The 21210-nt window shown below is 43.6% G+C and overlaps 2 protein-coding genes across 2 annotated transcripts in view; both read left to right on the top strand.

Moving 5' to 3' along the window:
- eif3ea (eukaryotic translation initiation factor 3, subunit E, a) overlaps positions 1 to 2249 on the top strand; it is a 28400-nt gene extending 26151 nt beyond the window's left edge. The window contains exons 11-13 of the mRNA XM_054621041.1: positions 219 to 321; positions 809 to 943; positions 2079 to 2249. Coding sequence (XP_054477016.1) covers positions 219 to 321; positions 809 to 943; positions 2079 to 2114 — 274 coding nt within the window. The 3' untranslated portion in view covers positions 2115 to 2249. The remainder of the gene's footprint in view (positions 1 to 218; positions 322 to 808; positions 944 to 2078) is intronic.
- Positions 2250 to 7547: 5298 nt separating this feature from the next.
- The window catches only part of rspo2 (R-spondin 2), a 54126-nt gene continuing 40463 nt past the window's right edge, over positions 7548 to 21210 (top strand). Inside the window, exon 1 of the mRNA XM_054622179.1 lies at positions 7548 to 7647. Within this exon, the coding sequence (XP_054478154.1) occupies positions 7548 to 7647 (100 nt within the window). The remainder of the gene's footprint in view (positions 7648 to 21210) is intronic.

Below are 21210 nucleotides of genomic sequence, written 5' to 3'. Positions count from 1 at the left end.
ACATCACAAATCCAAAGCACCATTGTTGTTGGTGAATTTCATAATTCCTCATATGGTAGTATTAGACCCACGCCAGCATAGACTGAGCTCTTAGTCAGGGTCAACATCCTTTGGTATTCTTTTCATTTTCGGGACAATCTGCCCTGAGGCTACCTTTCTACCCCTTCTTTTGCCTTTTTCCCAGGTTAGAGCTTAATATCTCTCTGTTTCCTCAACAGCATGCTGGCAGACAAACTGAACATGACGCCCGAGGATGCCGAGAGATGGATCGTCAATCTTATCCGCAACGCCAGACTGGATGCAAAGATAGACTCCAAACTGGTGAGACCTTCCGTCTTCTTCCTCAATCGGGCGCCTCAGCACTTAACTAATTAATCAAAGCTTTTTAAACAGCCCTTTGCAACTGTGGGGGGTGGTACATACAGCCCTTTTTAGATGCCCCTCCTGTGTGACGTAAGAGGGATAAGGAGACATTATTTATGTCCTGATTTTGTAATTGAAAGGTGCACTGTGAAGACAGTTTAACCATAATATGTCACCCTTGTTGGGTCCCCCTTTTGTGAGGCTCCGAACCGGCATGTTTTTGCATAGACATCACAACAGTTCTCTTTAATCAGCAAATCATAGCCCAGTCCTCCAGAATGACATAGAATTATCTAGATGGGCCTACAGTAGATGTGAATGGGACCTGCGCAGACTCTGGTGGGAGTTTGTAAGGTGGGTGGTGTGTCTGCAAGATCGAATGCGATTGGCTTATTGGTTGTTGAATCTGTTGTCTGTTTTTTTTTTTTTTTGTCTGTATTTCTAGGGCCATGTGGTCATGGGGAACAACGCCGTATCACCTTACCAGCAGGTGATTGAGAAGACCAAGAGCCTCTCGTTCCGCAGCCAAATGTTGGCCATGAACATCGAGAAAAAGCAGGCCCAGAGCACCAAGACTGAGGCGAGTAAAGCACGTACTGTACAAACAAAAATGCACACAAACCTACCACCCTTCCCAGCTTGTCGCCGAAGGCAACCCATCTGCCCCTTAGCCGATCAGATTGCTTGAAGGTCAACATGAGACTCGGGGCAGTTCAAAGTGTCTCAAAAGTTCAGCTCAAAAGAACAAGGCTGAAGAATGTTGATGAACAACCATCAACAAAAAGCTCTCTTTACACGAAATAAGCCAGTAAGAGCAAGTTTAACAGAGCTAACGCTTTCATCCCTCCGTTGCCCTTCAAAGGCCTAATGACAAGGTAGATTCCAAACAACCATAAAATGATGCCTGAGCTCTGTGACTCAGCCCAGCAACGTAAATAAGGTGGACCCTCACACTAGCTTTTTGGTGAACATTACTTAGAGCCCAGAGTTCCCTGCACTTAGGACCTGTTGCAGCTGTCTGGCTCGGGGTCCCGTCATCCCATTTAAGTGTGTTTTTGATGTTGACCTTGTGAGTTTTTAGTGGTATGTAGACTTTTCAAGCACTGCAACTACACACAATCACGCACGCACACACTCTGAACCGGAGCTGCGAGCCGTTGCTTCACGCAGCTCCCCTCTCCTTGAACATGTGCACGTCCGTCAATCAGATGAAGGGCCCGACACCTGACAGCACCAAGGCCACGGAATTGCGACAGACATGTTAAATGTTTCACTCATTTCTTTTTAACTGTGCAGCTTTCGAGTCGGCCATCTTTTGATGTGCTCAATTACCCTCCTCCCTATTGTTTGCATATCTGCGGCAGGAGTGCTGCCATAACCCTGTCCTGTAAAAGAAACAAGAAAAGCCCCCCCCCCCTCATTAAGGAGTTTTTGTAATTAGACAAAAGAGGCTGCAAACAACTTGCAGTGCGCCATCACATCCTGCTGTCCTCAAGGCTACAAATCACTTACATATAGTGAACATTTACTGCCTACCATCTGGGACGGCGGCTTTCGGGTCCCTGTCAACCCTCACAGCAAAAACGTCAGCACTTAACTGCTTGCATGTGTACGTTACTTTTTCACATTTCCAACAGTGAAAATGTCTTTTCAATTGGTCTCAGTGTTCTACAAATGGTCTAATTTTATGTTTTCTTCACGCTTTTTCTTTGCAGACGCCAAACTGGGCAGGTCAGGAAACTGGATTTTAGCCACGTAACGAAGACGGATCATTGAGTTACATCTGTTTTTTTTTTTTTTTCTCTTTCCACACTTGTATCTCAAGGAGCACAGTGCTGTTTTACACTTTGTCATCCCCAGTTCAATAAAAGTGACCAACGAAACCATTTTGACCCATGATTGCCTTATTTCTGGACATTACAGACGGCGGTTTGAGGTTTGAGTGGTCTGACTTTTTCTGAATCGGTAATACTCGATGAAGTTTTAATGTGCGTATTGAGTCACCGAGCGGGACAGCTGAGGAGGCTGCTGCGTGCGATGCGGCTCATGTGTGCGCAGTAATGATGAATGGCTGTTTAGTCTGTTGGTTTTATGGTGTTTTAGTGGTTCGCTTCACCGTGGCAGGCAGTCAGCTGGAGGGGGCGAGCAGAGGTGATGTGCAGAAACCAGTGGTCACACTCTCTGCCAGTCATCCTGCCCATCTGAGGACATGAGAGGGCCATAAAGAACCATTAGCCAGACGGACACAATCTTTTTAATGTCCCACCCCACCCCCACTCTACTCTGCTTCAGACCTTCTCATAACTCAGCCCTCTGCCTCTCTGCACCTCCCTCTTTATCACAATTGCTCACAGACAGGCTTTCATTCCTTCACTTGCCTTTCATTTCTTTCTTTTTAAATATAATTTAACTTCTAAACAAGGATTTTTGTGTAGAAAAGCAAATGCTTTATTAGGCTAAATCATAACTGGAAAGTGCAAAGAGTGTCTCGTCAATAAATTAAGTGATGTGTCAGCCTACAAACAGACTCTTGAACAGAAATATGACATTGTTTTGTTCAAAGAGGAAGAACCAGTAAAATTATAGGATTCAAATGCATTTTCTCTAAATTTCCTTGTGATACTATGAACCAACAGACTACAAGATTAATCAGTACACGTAGAAAAGGTATGAAAATGTCCATTAATAAAACACTTATTCGTTAATAAAGAAATCTCTAACATTACTCATAGCTACAGTATATTATTACTCAAAGTTTAAGTTCAGAAAAAGAACTCCATTAGTTGGCAGTGCAATGCTTAAATGAACCGTTTTAGTAGAGGACTGTTTGTGTCATGGTTGTTTTGCTTTTTAGGATTTAACAGTTCAGTGTGCCTGCCGATTTAATCTTAAAAACACCTTGAAAATAAAAAAGGAACCTTGGTTTTATCTCACTGTGTCGACATTTACTGCTGAGTAGTATTTTGTGACGCACGTTGGATGCAATGAACGAAATGCAGAGGAGGACAAAGAAACTATGCGCGTCAGTTTATACAGTAAATCATCTGTTGAGTGTTTGATGCGCTGTGTGTTTGTCCAATCAGCGACGGTCATCCCTGCAAACCCCACCCAGAAAGTTCCTGCGCTTTCATAAAGTACTACCCCTTTACTGAGACTGATTTGGGGCATAATAAGTCATTTTCTTTCTTGGTTGGAATATATCCAATATTCGAATATTGCTTAATCTTGATTAATGCACCAAAGTTTGTGACATCACCTTCATCCAACAAAGCCCCGCCCACTTCAATCACAAATTAAAAACCGAAATCTCTCATATAAAACGACCAAAACAGTTATAACTTTGGCAGAAATGTTTCATGTTTCATTTTTACATATGGGAGAAGCTGATTGAGAAAATTGTAAAGCAAGATGTGTCTTTATTTTGCAATCTCATATCCTTTCTGAATTTTAAGGAGGTTTAGACTTTGTCTGTTTTAGCTGTTGTGTATTCAAGCCAGCTTACAGTTTGTTTTCTGTTACGTAGCTAAAAAAAACAAAGCTTTTACAGCTTTTGTGGGGCGAGAGTTGTTTATCTAAAAGATGTATTTTAGATGGACTTTAACATGTTATGATGAATTATAAGTTTTAGGATTTTGGTTTCATAGATCATTCTTGATCTTACAAGCATACAGCAATTGACAAAACAATCTCAGCTGAAGGTCCATTAAATATTTGTTTTCTGGAGCTTTTGACCATATCACATGATCTTCTTCAACAGATGGATCTGTACTACAGATGTCTTGGAAACGTGGAGGTTTAAATGTCAATATAATTTTTTCCATTTCATGCTCCAGAGCAGTGACTAAATGGACCTTTAGGTGAGACACAGTTAGATTCATGGTGACGATAAAAAAAAAGTGTATTTACGTGTGAGCTGTAATGGGTCAGCTTTGTTTATGAATGTCATGTTAAATTATATCTGGACATCCATTTTGGAGCCACAAACATGGAAAGTTGCTAAGAATATCTTGAACTTTCCCTAGTTTGCCACACTCTCTTCCTCTCCTCGACATTTTTCGAGATTCGAGATTGACCACTGTGGCCTGGAACTTTTTTTTACCTTGTAAGCTGTGACAAGAAGCCACGCTGAAGACCATCCGGTCTGGATCCCTGATGGACAGGGTGCAGAGCAGCTCCACTCATTGCCGTTATGGCACTGAGGGCTCCGAGCCAGACCAATCCGAATGCTGACGTCACCTCCACTTATGTGCAACTGCAACGAGTGGGAGGGAGGGAGGAAAGGAAAGGAGAGGAGAGGAGGGATGGAGAGAATAAAGTGATTGGTTTACCGGACTCCCTTCTCCATGACACATCATGAAAATAAAAGTGCCGGAGGCTTAAATTATCACGTTCACCTTAACCGTGCACTCTCAGATGTTGTTTTAGACAGGAATCCAAACCAAAGGCACTGCCTGCGGCTAACAGCCCTCCAGACCACAATGTCTGTCACTGCTCTCTGGATAAATAATAAACAAAGTCAGGACAAAGGTCACTATAGGTTTTGGCAGGGAAACGACCACGATCCTTCCTCTTTTCTTTACATACTGTTAAAGGTTTTCCCCCCCCCGCATATTTTTTTCAATCAGTTCCAGTGACGAAATGGAAACTTGAACTTGTGTGTTTGAGTGATTGTATATTTTACTGCCTGAGGGTTTGTTTTTGTTTTTTACTGGTTTCTCTGGTTTCTAAAGTGTAAAGCCAACCATGTAAATTACATTTTGTAATTTTAAAATGGGAGATCTGTAGAATCTCAAAGATGCCTCCATACTTAAGGTTAAAAACACTATCATTATATATTCTCCTGTCAAATGAAAGACTATTCTTGACTTCACACTAGTATGGCTGATATGGAATTACTGACAATGTAACTCAACATGTATATCATTTCCTGAAATAAATAAAAGATTAAGTGCCACACCTAGTGGCTGAAGCGGGTAGAGCATTCAAGACTTGTATTCTAACCAGGATGGGGAGCTGATAAATACTAACCAGAAAGGCCTTTTTTTTTTTAGTTACTACCATTTATCAATGACTACTGTCTGATTGTTGTCATCGGAGCCTCTGTCACTAACTTCCATAAAACCACTCTCACATCTCATCACTGAGTTGTGATCGACCAGCATCCAGCGCATAACTGTCACTGAGGGGCGGATGAGTAAGTTAGTTCCTACTGAAGGACGAGATCCGCGTCCATTGACCGCCTCCGTCACATGTGTCCTTTGACGAGGTCGCACGGGTCAGACCCCTTACTCTTTATTCACGTCCCAGCAAATTACAGCCTCCCCAACGGTTATCATCCTTTTCAGAGGAGGAGGAGGAGGAGGAGGAGGAGGAGGCGTAGTGGTCCTGGACCCGCGATAAAAGAGGCGTGACGAGATGCTTGACTTGCGGGCCCACATCATTACGCACATCATGTAGATAATTGGCTTTTTTTTTGGCGAACCTCTAATTATTCAATCGGGCTATCATCAGAAAGCTTAACCATAATGTAAAATTGACTGTGTCGCAATTACGCACTTAATTTTAAACTTTTTTTTTTTTTTTTTTTTATCTACAATTGAGATGGTTTTCCGCACTTTCATTTGAAACTTATATTAGCCATCCATAAAAGAAAGAAAAAAAAAGATAGTGTACTTGCCTTTTTTTATCCTTTGAAAAGTTAAAGAAATATGCCGGTTGTTGAAATAGCCTACAATAAAGTCACAAAAAAAGCTGCAATCCCATATCCCCTTATAAAAAAAAAAAAAAAAAAAAAAAAAGTTTTCTCCTGTGGGATGTTTCCAGCTTTTTTTTTTTTTTTTTTTTTTTACGCTCACTAGGACCCAGAGGCGACCTCGCACCGGCCAGTGCGCGGTGGGAGGGGGGGGGTGATGGTGTGTGTGTGTGTGTGGGGGGGGGGACACTACACTAAATGTCATCCTCTCAACATCTTAAATGCGAAGAAACACCAAACTGGAGATCTCCACATACACACACACACACACACACACGCACACACACACACACACACACACACACACACACACACACACGCACACACACACACACACACACGCACACACACACACACACACACACACACACACACACACACACACACACACACACACACACACACACACGTGACGGCGGCGCGGCTCTATATGAGGAAAAAGGGGGCAGCAAGCATCAGGACCAGTCGGGAGTCTTAAGTCAGCGCTCAGCCTCAGCGGACTCACCCACCGGCTCTCTCTCTCTCTCTCTCTCTCTCTCTCTCTCTCTCTCTCTCTCTCTCTCTCCCGACACATGTGAGTGTGTTGCTGCTGCGCTGCGCTGGTACGCGGACCGGACAAGCCAGAGAGGAAAACGCAGGTAAAACGGAATCTAAGCTTTTTTTTTTTTTTTTTTTTTTTTATACAGAGAGGAGGAAAGGACACCCCCCCCCCCCCCCCACACACACACACACACCCCTCTTTCACCGCGACCACCTTTTTCTTTCTTTTTTTTTTTTTTTCTTTTTTTTGCTTCTTACTCCTCGGACCTCGGGTTTCTCTTCTGGAGACACAAGTTTTCTCACACAACAGAGGGATGCTGCATGTTGCCGAGCCGCACTTGCACTCAGAGGGAACCTAAAAGTGGACCGGAGCGGAATTTACACCACATCTGTTGCCAGGTACACACCGACACGTTACTTTAACGGAGCGTCTTTGGCGACTTTTACGCTTATTTTTGATTATTTTTATTTTAACGGGGCCGTTTGAGCAGCGCGCAAAATCTGTGATTGTTCCAACACATTTACACACAGAAGATCTATTCATTTTTGCCCCCCCCCCCTCCCTCCCTCCCTCAACTTATCACCTAACGCATCACTGTTTAGGAAGGTGTTGATTTCATTACACTGTTATCACAGTAACCTCCTTTGTCATTCTCCCCTGCAGCGCAAGCACCAAAGCGAACACTTTTATTGACTGGAGGGATCGGCGCGCTTCATAAAATGATCCCGATCGGCGGCGTGATAACAAGTCACATCTCGTCTGATGTTTGACACATTCGAGGATCGACCAGAGAAACTGGAGGAGGACCTTGCAAAGTCAGAGAATCCATCCCGAGCCCCCGGCCGGCACCTTTTTTTTAACTGGAGTCCGAACAAACAGATCGCCGTCCAGATGCAGTTTCGATTCTTCTCCTTTGCCCTGATCGTATTGAACTGTATGGAGTACAGCAGCTGTCAGGCGCCGTCGCACCGCTGGAGGAGGAACAAAAGAGGTAACACCGGGGCTGTAGCTTGAGGGGTCTTGGAGCAGCATCCATCCGGGGATGGGGATGGGGGGGGGGGGACTTTAACAGATGGCTTTGAGAGAGTTTGTGTGGGTCAACGGGAGGCGGCGGCAACAGTCCTAAACAAGGTTGCTCACGCATCCTGTTAAACACACGCGTGTGCACAGTCTGAACAAAATGTCATCAAATATTAACGACTATCTCAGTTTGATTTAAAAAAAAAAAAAAAAAAAAATGTGGGAGAAAGAGGTGCCGATCCAACACCGATTGTCATTCCAGAAATTCACACTGATATCAAATTTTTACTGTTAGCCACAATTTAGTCTCACAGCATCTGATATGATTTATTAACCTCAGAAGATACTATTTCCCACCATGGGTAACGACTTCAGAGCCGGTAGCTAATGCGTAAAATGTGCGCAAAATTGGCCACGCGTGTGGCTCTCCAAAAAAAGAAAGAAAAAAAAATGAATATTAAAAACACGTTGCGTCACAGGCATCGGCTAATTCTACTTGAAAACCACGTTGCCAGACCTGCCATTAACGCTACTTCCCGAAATTGTGGCCCCAACAAAGGGGCTCCCTATATTATTTACATGTGAAAGTGCTAAAAAAAGGCTGCTGGTGCGGATCGGTTCTATGGAGAGCTGGCGGCTTATGGAGAAGGGGAGGGAAGGGGCTCGTATTGTTGGAGTTATTCAGTGAATAGATACGGAATCCCCTTCCTCTGACTTATGAATCGCACATATCCCCCTAAGCTGCTTTTAATTGATCTCATAACCACTTTGAACAGTTGGTAGGAAACCCGCAGAACAGTCGCTCAGCGGAGGCGCGTTGGTTGAGGAGGGGATCAGCCCCTCTGCAAACACTGCTCCATGCTCCCGGTGGATGAGGAGGAGACAGCGGGATTAGCAGAGTGGCCCCCGCCGAGCCCTGCGCACACACACCGGTGACATAACGCACGGCCGAGATCCCAAGATCCGCACAGGAGGTGACCGTGAGAGGGATCAGGGGGGGTGTTTGGTAAGCAGCGCTAGTGTGGCAGTACAGTAGAAAAAAAACACTCATTTAAAGTCAGGGGAGAGGTGTGTGTGTGTGTGTGTGTGTGTGTGTGTGTGTGTGGGGGTGGGGGGGGGTCTCGTAAATTGTGAGGCAATCACAGATTTAATCATATGCGCTGCGTGCCAGGGGGAAACCTCCACACTCTGCAAGCCCTCCACTGCCCATCTGCAAATAATCAGGCAATCACTGCGGGGTACTGGCACACACACGTTTTTCAGCTCCTCCGTGTGTTTCTCTCTCTTTGGAGGACTGTGTGATCTTAGATAGTATGTACGAGATGGAATGTGAATTTTTTTCCAAGTAGGATCAATCCTTCTTCAGTGGGGGGGGACCGCTTCAATCTGGAGGGTGTTTTGGATGGTCAAGCAGCAAGATATGTCTTAAGGGTGCCTCTTTTTTCATTTGTGTGGTGTGTGTGTGAAAAAAAAAAAAGAGAGAGAGAGAGAGAGAGAAAGGGGGTGGGCTAACCAATGGGGATGAGATCAAGAGGTTAACTTACACATTTGACCTCAAACACAGCTTTAGGCTGAACACTATAAGCTACACATTGTTACAACCCCCCCCCCAGCTCTCAGAGCGGATGTTACACTTGTCAAACTAATCCCATGCAAATATGTACAGGTTTTGCCCCTTACAGTGATGTTGAAAGTGTGTGTGTGTGTGTGTGTGCGTGCGTGCGTTTGTGTGTTTTGGGGTGGGTTAGGTTGGGGGGGCCAAACAGCACTTTCGGCCAAAAGTGCCATTCTAGCAAGCGGTGGCAGGCGGCCAAGTTTTTCCGGTATTTGCTTCCTTCCTTTATTTATCACGGTTATATTGAAGCATATGTAAGAGATCATTGTCCAATATAGGCCCAGAAATGCCCGAATATTTTTCTAGCCCCCAAGGTTCCTGTGACAGCTTTATACACAGCCCCGTCTGGCATGCACGGGGAGCGATCCAAACCCGGTCAGGAGTGCCGAGACCCACGCACGTTGAAGAACTCAATCTGGCCACACTCCGCTTCCCCTCAGACGTAGCTGTTTTTGTGGGTGACAAAACACATCCTGCATAATTCAACAAATGTCTGTGGTTTTTTTCTTTTCACTTTTAAATGCATGAAAGAGTTTTTTTGCCATTGAACACTGTGCGTGCTCAGACAAATGAGCCAGTGAGGTGCAATGGATGGAGATGCCATTATAATAAGGGGTCGTCGAGGATAAAAACAGTCATTGCGTATGACTCGGGCTCCGCTGAAATGTGTGAGTAGAGGCAAGATTGTGATCTTTGTGTGGTTTCTGGGCTGATCTTGTCTCGCTGCATGGCATGACCCAACCTCCCATTTTGGCTGTGGTAACTGTTCACATTTTCTTTTTACCCCCCCCATGTAAAACATATTAAATTTACACCTCCTTACCCCCTATCCTGCCCACTAAAAGCGGAGGAAATGGTGCCAACGAGCCCTTCTATGATATCATAGCTAGACACAAGGGTATTACTTTTCATTTTTATTCTCTGGCTAATGATGCCACCTGCTGACTACATAAAATCAGGCTTGACTACCAATGCTGCCTGGAGGAACAGAGACGCGCACACTGGGGCCTCTAAGACGTTTAAACAGGTAATGAATAGGTAATAGCGGTCGAGAGTGGTGAAAAGTTGCCATGTGATACTGTTAACCCTTCTGCATCCGCCTTGAAATCCCAAATTTGAATTCCCAGCAGGCCGCAGCCTGTTTCGGATCATATTCAACTGTGTAATCTGTTACTTTTAACAGCGTTCCCAGATGTTTCGAAGGACAGACGTGATTAGATGAAACTGATGCAGTGGAGCAGGGTGGAGGGGGTGAGGTGACATTTCGTACGGGTGATGATTGGTCCGGACCAGGTTGAGTGTGGTGACTCTTGACGGCAAAACACACAAAAAAAATTGTGATTTGGGGCTGAATCTGCCCTTTCTTCCAAGAATCCCATAAAAAAAAGAATGTGGTAACCTTGATACTTTTTCATACTTGTGAAGCGACTTTGTGGTTTTTGTTGATATTATAGATAAAGGTTTGGATGATTTGGAAATTCTTATGTCAAATGCAGTGTTTTGGCTGTGTAAATTCAAAAATTAGAGCATCGTTGGATGCAGATAAGACATTCAAACACAGTGGCCTCTTTTTCTGAGCCGTGGAAATCAGGCCTCAGTGTGCTGAAAGCCCGCACAAAGTCCCAGGTTAGTGGTGTAAGTGTTAATGTTGGAACAGCGGCACTTTAACGCAATATACTGCTTTGATTAAGTGTCTGACGGGGAGGAGGTTGCCTCTTAAACTAGTCTTGCCACTCTTGCATTTGGAAAAAAAAATCACACGGATGACACGTCTGTTAAGGCTCACATGATGGCACTCCGAATCCAAGTGATGGGAGCACTTTTTTTCCATCGCTTAAAGGAAACGCTGATCTGAGACAGCAGGGAGGAGGTGGTGCTGGCTGAGGAGAGAGGTGCGGGTGGGGGGCTTTTTTAGGGGATGAGGAAGGCATATTTAAGCAGATCAGCTGGAAACGGCTGAATGTGAACAGCATCACCTGAGAGGGATTACAGCGAGCCGAGTCTTGACCTGAGCCTGAGCTCCGGCGTCAAGGAACAGAGCTCTGTCTTTGCTCTCCCAGGCCCCATCAGCCAAGCCTCCGTAAGTGTAAATCTGTGTGTGTGTGTGTGTGTGTGTGTGTGTGTGTGTGTGTGTGTGAGAGAAAATGAGCAGAGTGAGACACACTGACACCCTGCAGGTGCATGTTCCTGATGCTCTAATCAAGACATCAAGTCCAGAACAACCCTATACCCCCCCCCCCCCACTCAAAACCCCCTCGACCAATCCCGTCCACGCTCTGTCTCGGGATTATCATGGCCATTAAGGACAATGATTCACTTATGCGCCGTATTGATAAATCACATTAGTCTGACCCAGCCTCCGAACTCTGTCGAAAGACTAGCTCCTTGTTTGACCTACTAACCCATGCATGTCCATCCCGGCCTGTAGCGCGACTCCCGCTCCGAGTCACAGCGGTATCAGATGAAGCCCGGTGAAAGGCTCCTCAGTGCGCCTCATGCCATGCTACACTGCCGGGAAAAAAAAAAAACCCAGCAGAGGAAAAAAAAACATGCGGTGGCATGAACTTTCTACAGGAGGGAGAGAGAGACACAGAGAGAGATTCTTTCGGACACCACGTGACAAAGCGGAGGAAGATTTGTTTCCCTTTTTTCTTTGTTTCCCTTTAGAAAATAAGAATCCATCCTCAGGTTTTACCTGTATCTGAAGAAATTCAATTAATCCTGATCAACTGAGTTGCCTTAAAGATCATTTATCCCACGTTTTTACGCAGCAGGTTTGTGAATTGAACAAGGCAAGTGGGTTGAAGACGAGACTCGTCTCTCAACACTTTGGGTATTGCTCCATGTTTCAGTATTTCACATGGATGAACAAGCTTGTTTTGTTACACTTTTGCACACTTCCATCCATCACATCACAGTGGAGGAACAATCATTGAGAGCAGATTCAATCACTTTTTTCTTTCTTATGCGGCTACACTAAAGGATCTGGTCTTCTACCCTCATTCATTGTCATCAGAGGATCCATTATGCTGGCACAGCTAAATGCCAAACAGATGGTCTTATTTCAGGCAGCATTTTTTTACCACACTGTAAAAACTTTTTATTTCACATTTCCGAATTTAAAAAAAAATCTTATAATACGCTCCACATTTCCTCAGGGTGATTGGAAATTCCCGAGCAGCAGACAAAACTGCAGTGTCCCTCCAGAGCGCAAGGGCGATTTTGTAACCCTCACCTATGCCCGTTCCTTCAATTGCTTACTCCCCCTGAAGCAATTACGCCTTAATACGTTTCCTTATAAAGCTACTAAATATGACCAGCCAATTTGGTCTGATTCTCTCAAGTTTATTGGGCCGTAAAAAAATCTAATGTGGGAATCATTTCTAAGTGCCACACATAAAACAACAACACAAAAGGAACATTTTTTGAAAAAAAAAATGACTCATTCTTCACAGGTAGGAGAGCTGCCCAGAGCCGGAGATGGAGCCCCTCAGGCTTACACTCCATTGCACTTCCAGACTACTTAGCTCTCACATTACTAATACACACCTCTAAAAGAATTCAGTGAAGAGCTGTTTAGAGGTAATGATGTGGGCACAACAGGCATCCATTGTGTTTTTCCCCCAATGAATTTGATCACGGGAATTGTTAAAATTGACCAATTTCCCCTATTGCTGTTTACATAATAAAGTAGTTAAATCAAACTTAAACTTAGCTTTGGAGTTTTTGGGAAATCCACATATTCACTTTTCGTTGAGTGAGAGATGAAAAGATCGCTAATACTCTCCATCTGTGGGTTAAATATGTAGCTCGAGCCAGCAGCTGGTTAGCTTAGCTTAGCATAAAGACTGAAAGCAAGGGGAAACAGCTAGCCTGGGGCTGTCCGAAGTTAACGAAATCAACCTACTTGCAACTCTGAAGCTCACAAATTATCCGATGTATCCTGTTAGTTTAACACACAAAAAAACCAACGTATTATGACGATTTGTTGTTTTACTAGTCTGTTTCTGGGTTAAGTGCAGTTGCCAAGCAAGCAGTGAAAATTCCAAGAAGTTTCTGATACCCTCCAAGAAATAATCCAGCACACAAAACCACGTAAAACTACAAATAGCTGTTTTTACACTTGGCTTTTATACTGATTAAGCGAACATGTTCATTTGTGAACTAACGAGATGTTTGTGGCATTGGGCCAGGCTAGCTGTTTTTTTAATGTTTCCAGTCTTCATGCTTAGCTAAGCTAACCGGCTGCTAGCGGTAGCTTCATACCGTACAGACGTGAGACGAGTATTGATCTTCTCATCTCACTCTTGGCGAGAAGGTAATTAGTGCACTGTCTTTAAACTGCTCTTTTGCATGCAACTTGGTATCTGAGCTTATTTTAGAGACCATAAATTAGATTTCTCACCTGCCCTTAATTGTGTAGAAAAGCTGGTCAGATGTATGGGTCCATGAGCCTTTTAAGGGATGCTTAAAGTCTAATGTTTCTGGAAAAGGCCACACTCTGTAGCTGCTCTTGTTTGCCATGTCAGTGTGTGTGCGTGCCGACTGGTACCTATTTTGCATCGATCTGCAAGGCCTGGAAATCTGAAACTCAAGGAGGCCCCTTGAGAAAATACACAGACGTGTGCAGAAACAAAACACACACACTGACTCCAGCTTTGCTCTAAAGGCTGTTCGCGTCAATTGCCTGTTCGAATGGCTGCCGCTCTCTCTAACAACAGCGAGGCATGGGGCTCCGATCGCTACCCCCGTGCCCACCCCTTAACACTCGACAGATGGACAGGACTCCTTATTTCCCCCCCTCTCCCTGCTTTTATGGGACCTCTAATTATGCTTACACGCCACATCAAAATAAAGCTCAGCATGCAATGCCTTTGGTATGGAGAGGAAGTGGGCTGGTCAGATGCAATAAACAGGCTCTCTGCGAAGTTCGCCTGTAATTTGGCAGCCCAAGTATGGACGTGGAGAGGTAAAGGTAAAGGTGTAGCTGCAAAACTGATATGCGTTGGTACTTGAATCTTGATAACATAAGAACCTATGTATTTTCTTACAATTTGCCGCCAAAGTGATGATGAAGTAATGTGAACAAATATGTAACAGGATAGTTTAGCAGCACCCCTGATGTATCCAAGCAAGGTTTTGTTTTGGTTTTGTGTCAGTTTTGGCTGAGGTTGGGGTTAATGGTGGTAATTGGGCACCTTAGACTAAATGAAGACTTGCCTGTGGAATTAGGCTTGGACTAGTTGGGACAAGAGCTTTGACTGCTACAGTGAATGAGGCATACACTGTATCTTTTTTCGTTTTTTGTTTTGTTTTCTGGGGTGTGGAGCTCATTCCTCTATCTCCTAGCTGCCTGCGGAGTGCAGAAGCACCCGGTGTGTTTTTAATCAGGAACAAGGCTGGGAGTCATTACTGGGCCTCGCTGTCGAGCTCATTGTCTCTCTGACTCCCTCTGTGGAGAGAGAGGAAGGCTGAGAGTGGGGGGGGGGGGGGGATCTTAAAGGGTCATCCCCTCGAGATTTATGTGGTCAGGATAGAATGAGCTAGAGAGGATGCGCAGAGCGGTGGAGCTGTGACATACATGTGTCTGTTATCAGAGCAAAGCAATAAGATTGTAGATCAATCATATAATTGAAGCTACAGTACGGAATATTTTGCCTCATGGCAGCAGAGTGTATAGCTTGTTCAGCGGGAGTTGTTCAAGCTCACACCACAATAACTGTCTTTGATAACTGAGCGACTCTCTCTCTGTCTTTTCAAAACTTGTAGCTAACTTGCTAGCATCCTAGATATCAAGCAGTTAGCCCTGCCTCACATAACAATGCTATATGTAATACAGTAGATGTTTAAACGTATACAACACATTTATTTGCCACTAGGGGGCAGCAGAAACAAACTAAACATTGACATATTATTATTTATATGGCTAACTTCTAAGCAAGCAGTTTTTTTTTTTAGAATTCAACAGATACAGAGCAAAGTTAGCATTCATGTTGAGTTATGTTTCGGGCCGAGTATCAAATATAAGTTGGTTGCTTTGGTCTGGTCTCCACCAACCCCTGAGGGAAATACGTGGCACTTCAGCTGCTAATGTTGGACTATGTTCACCTGCTAATGACTAACTTTGTTTGTGTTTTGGTGCTGGTAGCGTCCTACTACTTTTTTTCTTTTTGCTAAAAACATTTTGCTGTGACTACAAACGACAGTAATGCTACTGGCGAGACAGAATTAAAATAGTAAAGTTGCTGGTCGTAAAACCAAAACAATGAGCTGAAAAACGCTAACAAGCTCCCTAGAGTTGAGCGTGACTGGAAAGTAGGTGTGTTTGACATGAGTAGACTATGAGTTACACCTTCCATATTACACATAGTCATTGGATCCATTGTTAATCTAAAATATTTATTAGAGCAAAAATCTGAAAAATCTGATTATATACTGAGCTGGGGGACAAATTAAAGGAAAAATCTGAATAAATGAGTGAAGATTCAATTATACTGATGCTTCCATGCACAGTGAAGGGTTTGATGGAGAAGAGGGCCACCATGACAATCCTGCACATTTGATGATGCTTTCAGGTCCCCTGTCACTGAATGCGTTTGGGTTGTAACTTGCTCTCTTAAGCTGAGATGTTTCTCCACCACTGGACCCGATATCCACCAGAAACGACCCAGCCCTGTTCGCTGTAAGGCAGTACATGTCTGAGCCAGTTGTCGTGTGGTTGTGGTTTTTGTTGTTGTTTGTCTTGTTGTTGTCTGTGTTGACTTAAGCCCATGTATGTTTTTGAGCTTGGCTCTGGCTGCATGCCACGCACACAGTGTAAAAAGAGAGAGTGGCGGTCTATTTGTTAGGATTTTAACGCAGAATTTTTTTTTATGTTGCATCTGTCAAAAGGACATCAATTGTGGTGGCTGTTTTTGACTTTTCTTTCTCTACCATGGTTTCTCACTGATCTTGTTTTAGGGTCCAGACAATGAAACAAGGCTGCGGTAGAGACAAACGCTAGAACAAAATGTATAAAGCTTTGAAAGAATAAGAAGTCCATTAACATTTCCCAGATTCCTTCACTCTTTTTCCCCCCCTCTAGTTATGCACTTGTATTACATCTTGGCTGACTTCCCCTTAACTGGATATTATTTTATTTGGACTGGGGCCAGGTCTCAGGAGCAGGGGCCTTAGCTGTGTAAACAGCTGTCACGGGCAGGAGTCATAACTAATAGGTATCTATAGACAGGGGTCACATGTAGTTTAGATGTTTACCAGCTAATGGCTTTAGAGATGGTACTGTCTTGGTGCAGTAATGGGCAGTAGTGAAGTTTAATGGACAATGTGGGGCTGGTTATCATCATCGGAGAGAGCTCAAAGGACCACATGCATATGCATATGAGCGGCCAGAGCAGTATATTTTTAAAAATAGATTACATAACTTTAAATGTCGAATAATAAGGGATTGCATTTAAGACTTTTTTCCTGACTTTTTAAAAAAGAGGTGACAACACCTTCTGGTTGAGTTATTGCATATAGATCTTTGGCACATCCAGCACCTCAGAACATTGTTGTAACAGCATATACATGACGACCAATTTTGCTGCCCACTTTTTTGCAGTAAACACTGTGGCGTGTAAGCACAAGACAGGTACAGCGCAATGCATCCGTTGCTCACATGTAATAATACACTTTGCGACTTCATGCCACCCAGAGATTTTGGATGCAGGTCTCTGTTTCTTCATCCAAAAAAATATTTTTATCACAACATCTAACACCTTCGTTAGATTCTAGTGAAACTGCATACCAAAGCTCACTTTATTTGTTTTGTTTCATTTTTTTGTTTGTGGCAACAGATGACATTTCCACACCAAGCAGCACACGCTGTACTTTTACTGAGAGGAAATTATCTTTGCACCACAGTCGTCGTTTTCATTTTGCTTTATGGGCTCCATTTTGGCCCGTGGAGGCCACTCATACTTTATGAAAGCATTTATTCCAAGTCTCGCTCAAAGGGCACTGTAGAAAAATAATTGTACACTCCTGAGGGCTGAGTGTGGCCTTTTAGAGCCAACACAGGCCGGTTTCTGTTAAGAAGCCCGGGCAGTGCCAGCCTTTTTCTTCGGGTGCAGTTTTGTGGTGGTGTGAAAAACATGAGGCCAGATGTGATCCAGACACCTGCTAGAGCAGAAGGTGGCGGCTCTCATCTGGATACAACAAACTATTTATCATAAGCATGTGAAACACCTCATATGAACCTCTCTCTAAAGTCTTTGTGTGCTGTACTTAGTTATTGATCAAGACGTGGTCACATTTAAAAACAGCTGGAGCAACATATTGGTTGGTGACAGCTTGAATATTAGTTTTAGTCTAAAAGTTAACCCTCTAACCACCACAATGATCATATAATGATGTGGCCTTTGATTTAGGAAACAGGCTTCAGTCAGACGAAGAAGCAAGCAATGTTATCTTCTTCTCCTGTGAGAGACCTAACCTAGATATTGGATCCAGCCCAGTTTCTTTTTTTTTTTAGGGGAGGGGGAGAAAAATAAGGCTTTGATGTTTATGGTTTTGTTGTTTTTTGTGGCAGGCACCATGTGTGAAAGTGAGACCATGTCTTTTTGCCATCTGTCCCCTGTGGTGCACTCCACTTTTGACCCCGGCGAGGAGGGGTGTGAGGTTGTCTCTTGTTAAAAGGTTAATGAGGTAGAACTTTGCAACAGAAGTCCTGCTTGAGATGGGTATGAAGGGTGATGAGCACAAGTCAGCTATAGCTTGTATTTGGGAGCAAGTTTTTTTTAATTTCCCCTTTTATTGTTTTGTCTCATCTTTAATCCTAAGAGTTATGCACTTCCCCATAGATCACATGCTATTAAACAGTATATGACTTATTTTTCTTATTCCGTTGATCAAACTTGCTATTTTGCTCGTGGTAACCACCTGGGTCTTCTATTTATTTCCAACAAACAAGACATCTAAAGCTCAGCACTTCTTGTGTGTCAAATTATTTTTTTCCCCCCCTAATGAAAGAATCATTAGACAGCAAATTTAAAAGCTCGGCTAAGTACAGATGAACTGAGGGAGGTGTTCACCCTGTCAGACCCCTGTCATGGCTACCACCCTTAGAAGAAGCTGGCCCCAGTGCTGAGGAGTGCACAAACATAGATCAGATCAGTGAATATGAGGAAGAGCTGCAGGGACTCCCAAGGGTCCGGGATGAGCTGGAGAAAATGTCAAGTAATACGAGCACTCTTCAAAATGAGCTTTCCAACTTAAGGGTGTGGTTACACCAAACGCGAAGCAGACTTTTCGCTGGTTCCTAACAAACTCAATGCAAAGTCAACTCAAGCGAGAAATTTGCATGAGCTTGTGTCGCGCAAGCTTATCAGTCAAATTGTCCCCCCAACGTTGTTGATTCAGAAATGGGTGAAAAAAATATTGTAGCCATCTGTGGGCACCCAGAGCTCTACCATAGTACCTCATATTAATACAGAGACCGGACAAAACTCTATTTATATAAATGTATGTTTATGAAATATAGACGACGCTACCGTATTTATATCTAGTTTTACTTATTTTGAGTGTTAATGGAGCAGCTACAATGTCAGCAAAGCCTAGCGCTGATCGATCCAAATATTTATAAAAAAGTTGCTTGCTTGTCGTCTTGCGGACAGACACACAAAATTCTGGCTTTTTAAAAAATCTGCTTGATTTTTTCAACATCCTTTTTTATCCCTTTATTGTAATAAAATAACAGCAAAATCTTTTTTTTTAGCTGGTACCATTGTAGTAAATCAGCCGACGTGAGGCATGAAAGATACAGTGAATACACCTCAATGGAATTCACCGAGCGCCTCTGGATGATGTTATGAACCTAGACACGACTGCCTTTGGTTTTTCAACATATCTGGGACTTCCATAACACGTAAAACATAGTAATAGGGGTTATTTTGGCCATGGTTGATAAAACATTGCTGATATCTACATCCGGAGCGCCCTCAATCAAACTCATACTCCACGATAGCATCTAGGAGCACGAGGGGAACAGCTGTAGAATCCGGACTGCTTGGGCAAATGGGAAGTCTCCTCCTGCTGGTATTTATGATCCCACGCTGCAGCATCAGTGCTCTTAATGATCCATCCAGCTTAATCTAATTTATAGTGAGTTATTTGGTTTCTTTTTCCAGCACTGTCCATCTGTGGCAGGACGTAATAAAACACTGTTGTTGATTTTTATATCCACATTTGATAGTCTTTTAGTTTACAATCTGTTGTTAGTGTGACACTTCAACAAAACATGACTATCCATCTCCCATCTGGTTTTGCAGCGTTGTGCTTCTCTGGCAAGTATGAAAAATCCTCATCCAACTCTTCTGTTTCTCAGATGTGTGTGCTGGAAGTCGGGATGAGTTTAGTCAAGGTGATGACAAATGGGAAAGGGGGAGTGAACTCGGGTGAGGGTGGGAGAGACAGAGAAATGCTACATGGGGTGCAAAAATGCAGAGCATGCCTTCTAACTTTACTGATCCTCGCCTGCAAGGTACTCGTCCCCCCCGCACCGAGGGAAACCCACGACCAGGTCCCACTCAGCAGCATGTGAGTGTGTGCGTGTGTGTATGTGTGGGTGTCTGTGTGTGAGTGAATTACTAGACTTCCAGCACGTTGAGCTACAGGTGTGAAAATTAGGTGTGAGGTTTATGTGTGATAAATTACCAACATGTGGGCTAATCGGAGCCACTCCACCTTTTCCTCCACCCACCTCTTTCTCTTTTCCCTTTGCTTCTCTCTGTTGGGGGAAAACACATTTCTCCCACAGCTTGAGTGAATTTGAGTGAGTGTAAATATTGAAATACTCCAAAGGACCGAACTCAAAGACTTGAGTAATAGGCAGTTTCTTGGAGGTGAGCAGATTTATATGAGATATAATGAGGACTAATCACATTCTTTACATCCATCTGTGTTATCTTTTCTCTGTCCTCTAAAGTGAGGCACACTTCCTCCACAAAATTGAAGGATTCCTTGGGATGAAAGAATTTGAAATATTCAGTGATTTCCCAATGAAGTCCAATGTTTCAGCTAAATGTCCCAGATCATCATTAACACTGCCTTCATACTTTGTTTGCAAGTCCTACTTTTAATAATTAATTGGCTTTCCTGACCTCACTGAGGTCCTTTAATTTGGATGCCTGTAAAATCCATCAGTTGCACAGAGTTCAAAAACCTACTTTATTTTGCAAACACTTCCCGGACAGTTGAGATAATCATTTCCAAATGTTGCATAGATCATCTCTGGCTCTCAAAAACAACACTCCTTATGAATTTGCAGCTAAAGACCAATATGTTTTTGGCTAAAAATTGACAAAAAGGCCAGGATATATCAAGTCCAATCTTGAGAAATCATACAGAAGTCATCATTTCATCATCTTACTTCTTACATACTTTTCAAGTTTCATCTAGACAAAATCCTCAAAGTCTAAGTGCTCAGTTTATTCATGGGGCTTGGAACCCACCAATTTCCATTTTGCAGCTGGATTTAAATGCTGAAATACAGATCTTACATCACGATGCATTCATGGAACAACAATTAGGCATGGTGTGAGTTGCTGAGAAACGGTTGAGATGAGTCGAAAAAATTACTGGGGAGTTTCACAAGAACATCATCCTTTTTCTTTGAAAGAATGAATAAAGACGGGCAAGAGAGGAAGAGCTGCCAAGAAACGTAAACCACATGCTCGTCTTCTAGCGCATGCCCAGAGAGAGAGATAAAGTCCATCCCCGTGAGTCATCGATGAACTCCTACAGCACTTCCAATCCTGAGTGTCGTAAAGTCCTTTCGCACCTGCGCTGACCAACCATGGCGTATGAAGCGAGGGTCACCGTAAAGGGCATCAAAGGCAGATGCCAGGCGATGGCCTGTGCCACTCAGCAGGAAGTGCC

The sequence above is a fragment of the Anoplopoma fimbria genome, chromosome 20, assembly GCF_027596085.1.
Source record: "Anoplopoma fimbria isolate UVic2021 breed Golden Eagle Sablefish chromosome 20, Afim_UVic_2022, whole genome shotgun sequence".
NCBI lineage: Eukaryota > Metazoa > Chordata > Actinopteri > Perciformes > Anoplopomatidae > Anoplopoma > Anoplopoma fimbria.
The sequence above is the reverse complement of the archived record's forward strand: the minus strand, read 5'-3'. Positions and strand labels throughout refer to the sequence as shown.